The 8934-nt window shown below is 50.2% G+C and overlaps 1 protein-coding gene across 3 annotated transcripts in view; it reads right to left on the reverse strand.

Annotated features, from left to right (window-relative positions):
* The window catches only part of PPFIBP2 (PPFIA binding protein 2), a 129974-nt gene that overhangs the window by 94653 nt on the left and 26387 nt on the right, over positions 1-8934 (reverse strand). For all 3 annotated transcript variants that reach the window (XM_036426660.2, XM_045577976.1, XM_045577977.1), the window contains exon 2: positions 2200-2299. In XM_036426660.2, coding sequence (XP_036282553.1) covers positions 2200-2299 — 100 coding nt within the window. The remainder of the gene's footprint in view (positions 1-2199; positions 2300-8934) is intronic.

Genomic DNA, 8934 nt, shown 5'->3' on the forward strand with positions numbered 1-8934 from the left:
TGGTTCACAGGACGTGCCAACCACCGAGTCTTCAAAAAAAAAAAAAATTGGTGATTTGTTATTCCAAAAGAATCAGCCGAAAAGGAAATATCAGGGAAAATAAGAATGAAGTTCAGGATGCAGCCAGGAGAGGATACATACAGAAACCACTAACTGCCTTTTAGCCAATAAAAGGGAGAGCCTGGTCACAGAAATAAGTAACACGTACATGTAACACATGTGTATGAAAGAAATGTTTATGTGCTGCAGATCAACTGAGGCCCCAGAGATGGCAGCACAACCTCAGTCTTCATGGGACTTACATTCCAGTGCAGGAGGCACATGACACACAAAGAGACAAAAATGAATGTCAAAGGTCAGAGGGTGATAAGTGCTATAAAGAAATAGCAACAGGACACAAGGACAGAGAGTGATGTGGGGGAGCACAAGGAGGGTCTCCAGATTCCACACAACCCGCATCCAGTCCACTCCCTGCGCACCCATCCCAGACCCTCACCTACACACCCTGGACCAAGGCGAGGCCCCGAGGATCCAGACACAGGATCCTCAGACAGAGGGGACCGTGCCGAGGCTTTGTCATTTTAGCAATGCCTGTGCGGAGCAGTTAGGGGGCAGGGCTTGGCCCACACAGGCTCTTGATCAGGAGCTGGCTCATCCATCCCTCACAGCCATCCAAGGCTCTGTGCTCTGCCAGCGTCTCCTACCTGCTCCAGGCTGAGGGCTCAGCAGTGCCGACAGCCTGAGCCCGTCGGAGGGTCTGACTCTGTGGCTCTGAGCTCAATGCACAGGAGCCCCTGGGAGCTTCCAGATGAGACTCTGAAAGTTTGCTAGGAAATCCACACTCTTGGCTGTTTCCTCTCAGTAGGGTTTTGGGGGCCCTAACCTAGAACAGGACTTCCCAATCTGTGGAGCCTCCAGAAAGTGGGACATTGTCACACTCAAGGGCCCAGTGTTCCCTGAGAAGTTAAGTGCCTGACAGGTAACAGCTAGAACATGTTACAACACCACCAATAACAGGAAGAAGCTTCGACACACAGACAGCCCCCATTCCCATAGGCAAACACGCCAAACCCTCAGTAAGTCAGATGTGTCTCTTCGGAATGGCAGGTAAAGCACACGCCTGAGGGGGTGGGGGTGGGGGTAGTTCAGGTACCTGTGCACGTCCCGGGCTCCAGCCACACTCAGCCCAAACCTTCCTCCTCCGGCCATCGCTCACACCAGGAGCAAAGCCCCAAAGTAGCGCCCAGTCAGCAGACAAGGCCCCTGACCTGCAGCAGGTAAGGACAGAGAGGAGACCTGGGCCCGCTGGGAAAGATTTTCAACGACAGGTTTGTTCCAACCAACACGGGCTCCTCGGTTGCCACAATCAAGGAGTTAATAGGCCCGAACAGCTCCCTGGCAGCCCTTTCAAAACCAGTTTTGCTAGATCTTTTCTAGAGAACGTTCCTAACCGGCTAATGCAAACATGAGGCCAAACAGTTGCGATGGATAAAAAAACAATACGGCATAAAGAACATCCTCTGGGGGATGAGGTGAAACAGTACAAAGCCGCCTCCTGACTCCCAAACACACTGGAGGCCAGCTGGGAGGTGAGCGAAGTCGGCGTGAGAGTTTCAGCTCGGCTGCGAGAGGCCACCATGTGCCCTGGAGGATTTACAATAAAAGCAATGTCACTGCACCCAAGCTGCCTCGCAGCCAGGATCCAAACTGTGACAGTTATACACACACTAACATACGTTACATCTGCCTTGTCTCAACAGAAACCTAACTCACACCAGGTATCAGAGTTCTAGAAGTCTGTACTCTTCCAAAAGAGATAGCATGCACTCACTGGTTTGGCTCAGTGGTTTGGCGTGTGGACTGAAGGGCCCCAGGTTCAATTCTGGTCAAGGGCATGTACCTTGGTTGCGGGCACAACCCAATAGGGGGTATGTAGGAGGCAGCTGATCGATGTTTCTCTCTCATTGATGTTTCTAATTCTCTATCCCGCTTTCTTCCTATTAAAAAATCAATAAGTTAAAGAGAGAGAGAGAGAGAGAGAGAGAGAGAGAGAGAGATGGCATGAACGATAATAATAATTTAAAAATAAAACCAGAGGCTTCTCTCTGCACTGAAAAGAAAGTAAAGAGAGAAAAAACGGTTTCTCAGTGTGAGGCATGAGCTGTCAGTCACCAGCCTTCCCCGCCGTACTTGCTGTACCTGCAATGATCCCGTCCATCTGCTCCAGGGCAGCTGCCAGTGCGTGGCTGGCCTCAGAGGCCATGACTCCTTCTGCCTGCTCAGCCTCCTCCTCTTCCTCCTACTGAAAATGCAAATACAGAACAAAGGAAAAATTACAGCGAGTCCACAATATGCGTACAAGATCCAATGCCCTCATACTCCCTCATCATACAGTGTGCACTCATGAGTGTGCACATCTTGGTAGCTGGCCTGTGGATTCTGCCACCTCCATGGCCTCTCCCTGCTGTTATAAGTGCTCTTTTGCCATGAATCCTTACCACATGATCCCATTTGCAATGAAAAGCCACTAGGAGTCACGTGTAGCAGGAGGCAGTGATTGCCACTGCTCGTCATCAGAACAGTCCCAGGCTCTGAGGGCTCCTGCCACACCAGGGAAGGCTCCCCAGTGAGCGAGGACTTGTCAGGACGAGAGCCCTGCAGCGGTGGGTCACAGCAGGCATTTAGCTCTCTTGTAGCTGCATTTGTCCCACACCTGCAATACTTTCCTTGGGCAGGCGTGATCCAGAATGGGATGCCTCACCTGCCACTTTCTCTTTTCGATTGGCCCCATGTCCACACCTAGGAAGGCCGTGGGCGCACCATCCTGGGGAGAGTACAGTCCCAGGAACCAGGAGCATGCCTCCTACAATTTCAGCTCTACGCTTCCCGGCACCATTCCAGGGGCAGAATCCAGGCCCTGGCCAGGTGCTCAGTGGGTTAAAGCATCATCCCAACCCCAGGTCAGGGCACATACAAGAATCAACCCATGAATGCCTAAATACCTGGAACAACAAATTGAATTTCTCTCAACTCAATTAGAAAAAAAAAAAAAAAAAAGGTACAGATTCCCATCTTCTCAGGACTGGAGAACTTCCCCCAGGATACACTGTCTAGCCACTCCCTAATCCCTTCTAATGAGGGAAGTATCTGTTGGTTCCATCTCTAGACACTTCTGCCTCTAAGAAAAATCTTTAATGAAACTGTCTTCCTGCAGCCTCTTTCATTTTCCTTGCATCCCCCACTCCTTGGCTGGCAGCATTGCTATTCTACGAAGAGACTTCGGTAGGAGTTGCTGTTTATTTGCTCATTCAGCAAAACCTATGTGTGCGCCCAATGGGCACTAGTGCTGCGGTGAACAGAGGCACAGCGCCCACACCCAAGGACGGCACAGGTCAGGAGACAGAAGGTCCTGGGGGGGGGGGGGGGGGGATGGTCTCTGCTGTGACATTGGGCCTCTGGAGTAAAGGGAGGAGCGAGCAGACACAGAAAAGTGCCTTTGGAGATGGTGTGGATAAGGATGTCAGGACCACAGAGAACCATTCTGGGCTATACCAGTCATTAGCAGTGAAACGGCCAGAGTTGGAACCCAGCTCTGTCATTTACTGTGTTATCTCTGAGCCTCAGTATCCTTATCTGTAAAATGGGGATAATAACACACCTGACTCCTACGGTTGATGTCACAATTAAATGAGGAATTAGTATTTCATAGAAAACGCTTAGTACAATCCCCTGCCCACAGTAAGGGCTCCATATGTGTGAATTTTTATTTTTTTTATTTTTTTTATTTTTTTTTAATGAGGAAATAACCTCAGGATGTATTTGTACTAGCATTACTCAGGGGATGAGAGATTTTAAAGTAAAGCTAGATAACCTGAGAGTCTGGTTCCTTTGGAGGAGGCAGGCATGGCAAAGGAAGATAAGCAACCATGTGTGTGGAGAGGGAGGGCAGGGTTCAGGTGCAGAGCCAGGAAGGTTTGGAGACAGGCCCTGCGCCCTGCAGTCCTGGAGGCTCCCGGCTCAGGAGAATGAAAATGTCAGAACCTCACTGGCGCCTCAGTGCATGAACAGGAGGCAGCTAAGGCCACAGGGAGCAGGGCTGGTCCACAGTAAGTCTAGCAGCCCAAGCGGCTGCAGAGCCAACACAGTGTGCAAATCTTGGGGCCAGAATGGAAGCAAGCTGGGATGGGGATAAAATAAGAGGCAGCAGGGAGAAGGGATACAGCAGAAGCAGGCAGCATTCAGCATATTCACACTTGTTTGGCCACCTGGGATAGTACAAAGTTTTTAACCCCTTCCCTTGGAGGACTTCCTCCTGCTCCCAGGGAAAAAAAGCCAAATTCCTTCCTGTGATCCACCAAAGGGGCGTGGCTGGATGGCTCCTCACTTCAGTCTCCTGTTCAAGATTACACCTGCCTGGGCTCAGCAATCTGAGTGGCTGATTTATTCTCATCCTTCAGGTCTCAGCTACAACGTCCCTTGAGAGGCCTTCCTGGCACACCTCCACCTAAAGGAGCTCCTGGAAAGCACAGCAGTTTACAAAGCAGCTCGTCCATACATGTGTTTCCTTGCTCACCGGCCTTGCTAACCCGCTCCATGGAGGCAGGGGACCTTCTCTGCCTTGTCCACCCCTATGTGCCCAGTGCCTGAGTAAACACTTGTGAATAAATGTTTGGACCCATGCAGCCAGCCTGCCCTGAACCCACTAGACTCTAGTGACTAGAGGATACTAATTGGTCAGGCCTAGTCTTTGTCCCGATGGGCCACGTGGTCTGGAGCAGAAGATGAAACTGTGAGCAGATAATTATGACACCAGGGGAGGCACGCTGGAAGAGGCAGGTATGCCGTTTCCCCGGGTCTTGAGGAGGAGTAGGAGCTTTCTCAGGAGATAAGGGGAAGAATGTTGTTCCAGGCGAGGATGTGGTAAGCAGAAGGTAGAGAAGCATGTAAAGGCAGGATGTAATTGGCAAACGTCAAAATGATTGACAAGATTACACAGGCGCATCCAGTTGCTTAAGATGAGTCAAACCTTCCATGGGATTCACATCGCCTGACAAGGGCAATTAATGAGAGGAGCTTGGCAATCACACTCACTACTGGTCTGGATACCAGTGAGCAACAAATCAAGTGACCTCAGACATAAATCTGACAGAGATTCCAGAAAGGTCTTACAGTTCAGTACACTGGCCCCACAGGAGGCCTCATTACCAGGGGGAAAGTTAGGGAGCAGTTGGAAGCCACCAAGCCCAGAGGGCCCAAGCTATAGCCCCCAGCAGCAAACGGGCCATCAAAAAATGACCCTTGGAAACAGAAACAAACAAACAAACAAACAAAAAAGACCCTCGGGCCCTCTGCCCAGGGATGACTTTGCACCTGGCAAACAGCAAGCCGGGTGGACCCGTGGGAGCTGGCGCGAAGCGAAACATGAGTCAAGGGTGTATCATATTTATAATCTGGGAGCCCGGGACTGGCAGACTGGGAGCACTCAGGAGTGGGAACCGGCTGAGGGCAGCCAATGAGCTCAGTGTGAGGCAGGGAGAGACAGCTGGGCAAGACCGGGCCCTCCCAGCGGCTGTGGGGGCCAGTGGGCTATAGAAGAGGCCTCTGACAGGAACGCTGTGCAATGGAAGTGCCGCCTCCAGCCCCCATCTATGAACATGGGCACTCTTACTGGAACAGGGAAGCCACGAGCCATGAACCATTCCCATCTGGCAACCATAGCCATGTTCTTCCCTCACCACTGTCAAGGTTGAGCTCCCATCAGTAACACGCAGTAGGACAATCCCTGCCCTCCAGAACATGGGGTCTCAGAGGCAAACGTGTCACCCGGCAACACCCAGTGTGTCTGATGTCTTCCGTGTCTGTTCATCCCCTCAGAGACACATCACCTCTGCTGGGAGCCCGGGTTCCCCAGGGCCCTGCGGCCTACGTGCAGGAAGCTCCATGCCAGAGGGCTTCCTGGAGAGGAGCCAGCGAAGGGGCCAGAGAGCGCAGTTGAGGAGCCATAACCCGAAGGGACAGAGGGATCAGGGCGACCCCCGGGCAGGTGGTGGCCAGGGGAACTGCAGTCATGTTCTCTGCAAGTGAGAGGGGAGCCGCCCAGGGGCTGGCATGGAGTAGAAGACAGAGGGGTAGGCACTGCCCTGGGGCTCCAAGGTTAAGCGCCCCACTAGCCCGGGAAGGAGAGGAGCAGGCAGAGGAGGACACTGCTCTCAAATAGTACAGTGATGGTTGTCGTATTGGCTGAAAGCATTTTCCTTCTCTTTGACACCTAGATGGTTAACCAAGCCCTGCATTGGACCTTATGAGCAGACAGGCCTCTGATACCAAGAGAAATGTTGTCTAAGAAAAGGTGCAGCCCATTCATCATTCCTTCCCTTCTCCCATAGGCCTCTTTCCCTGCTGTCATCTTCCTATGCAGTGTCTGAAGCCGGGGCTCCCCTAATACAGGACTCTCCTTCCTCTTTGTTACCAGCCAGGGAGCAAACAGCCGTAAGAACAGCCAACCAGGAGGAAACAACTATGTTTTAGAACGACAGCGTCTGGGGGCAGATGGCAAGGCCACTGAACTGCAACTCACAAAGGCGGTGTGGCCCCTGAGAGCTGATTCGGGCGCAGGATGTGTGTGTTCTGAAATTTAGAGAGTGAGCCGCTATTCATTGCCCATCACCTGGGGTGCCCTGAGGCACGCAGTGATGTAGACATTGTATGAACCACTTTCGAGTTCAGCTGAGAAGAATCAGGAGTAGGCAGACGTTGTTAAGGTAAGTCTCATGCAAGTAAACCTGAACATATCCCACCCACTCTGAATTGCAGGCTTCCACTTCATTTTATGAACTACTTTTCTCTCAGTAAAAGGGGTTGGGGTTGCAGGTGTTTGAGGCAGGCTCACACCATCCTGGATGGAGGAAGGAAGCAGGAACAGATCTAGAGTCCCCGGTGCCCCTGCTCCTCCAGGGTCTCCTGTGCCAGGGCTGGATCCTGACTCCCCGGCAGCTGCATCCAGACGGGGGCCCAAGTCCCCAAGTAGAAGGCAAGGCCTGGGGAAAAAACTCCCAGCCAAGAACCCACCACCACCAAACATCGCATGCCTCTCCCCTCCCTGAGTGGCCAACAGGTGGCAAAGTGTCAGCATATCACAAAAAATCGAAGTCTTCCTTAGAGTTTGCAGGTCACCAATAAATCACAGCTGCTCTTAAATGGTCATTTGAAGAAATACCTATTGCTATAGGTCCCTAAACTTGGGAGACAGCCTCTTAAAGGAAACAGAAAACCTAGCTCTTGGGGATGGTGGAGCAAGAACCATTAACAGCATTTTAAAAAGGAAGAAGAAGAAGCAGACAATGGAAGAAGACACACTAGGAAGTTATCTAAATTCTAAATCAAACCCCTTGTCAACCAGTAACAACTTTATAGCCAGACAGTCTTGAGTTGAAGCCTGGGCTCTGCTGCTAATGGCTGAGGGTCCTCAGACAAGTTGTTTAACCTCTCTGAGCCTCAATGGTCAATATAAGCCAATCTCATTGCTATAACCAAGAATAAACAAGACAGACCTCAAGTAAATACAGCAGATTGACGCCAAACGTCTAATTTAGCTACTCACTGACACAATGGTAGCGGAATTTATTCTGAAAGACATAAACCCACCAGGACATGTGAGTGTGTAGGAAACAGGGGGATCAGGCAACAGCTCTGCAGCAAGTGTACAAGGGTAACTGATCCCAGCTGGGGTGCTGCCAAAAGCTCTGGGAGAGAGTTCCTCAGTAAAATGAAATTAACACAACACCTAATGCATCTGGATATCTTTAAAAACTGACATCACTGGTGAGGAATTTGTTCAATTCAATATTAAGAAAACAGAAAACCGTGCCCAGCTGGTGTGGCTCAGTGGTTGAGCGTCAGCCCATGAACCAGGAGGTCACTCACCGTTCTATTCCCAGTCAGAGCACATATCGGGTTGTGGGTTCAATCCCCAGTAGGGGGTGTGCAGGAGGCAGTTGATCAGTGATTCTCATTGTGTGTGTGTGTGTGTGTGTCTCTCTCCCTTCTTTTCTGAAAAATATTATACAAAGAAAAGAAAATAGAAAACCAAACAAATGACAGAAGAACTTTATGGAAACAAAAAGTAAAAGTAATCATAGTCCTTCCCATGAAACACCACATACTGCTCTCGCCGGAACACACTGGCAGGGTAGGGGTGGGAAAGAGCACGTGAGGAACCAGGGTAAGATTGGGAAAAGAGCTTCCGCCTCAAGTCTAGAGTAGAAACTCAGAAGTCACCAGATAAGGACAACTGAAACAATAATAAAGTAGCAGAACAAGTATTTTTTAGTGATATGGATTTTAAAACAAGAATTTTAACTGGCTACCTCTGAGGAAGAGCGAGGAGGGGTGGGTGGGAAGGGAGATAGCTGTGTTAACAAGTCATTTATAATTATTTAACTTTCTAAATTGTGTAGATATATAGTGGTGATAAAAAAATAAAAATAAAAAAGATTTTAAAAGATGTGTGTGATGTGCTTGGCACACAGTGGAGACTCAATGTGTGCCCTTTCTCCTCCTGGGCAGGTGTCTGCTCGTTACTTGCTTCGAGTTTAACCAACATTATGTCACTTAATCCCCACTCACCAGGGAGGAATCATTCTCCCCCTTTTCCAGATGAGCAAGCAGATTGGGCAGTTTGCCTGAGGATGCACAGGCTCTTCCTGTTCTTCCACTTGGCCACTCAGACAGGAGCCCAGGGGAGGGTTTTGAGCACAGAAGGACCTAACTTACCTTCCAAAAGGAACACTTTTTTTTTTTTTTTTAATACAGAGAGAAAGAGAGAGAGTTAGAAACATCGATGAGAGAGAGTCATCGATCAGCTGCCTCTTGCACACCCCCTACTGGGGATATGCCCGCAACCAAGGTACATGCCCTTGACCGGAATCGAACCCG

This window comes from Pipistrellus kuhlii, unplaced genomic scaffold, assembly GCF_014108245.1.
Source record: "Pipistrellus kuhlii isolate mPipKuh1 unplaced genomic scaffold, mPipKuh1.p scaffold_m20_p_9, whole genome shotgun sequence".
In the NCBI taxonomy this organism is placed as follows: Eukaryota; Metazoa; Chordata; class Mammalia; order Chiroptera; family Vespertilionidae; genus Pipistrellus; species Pipistrellus kuhlii.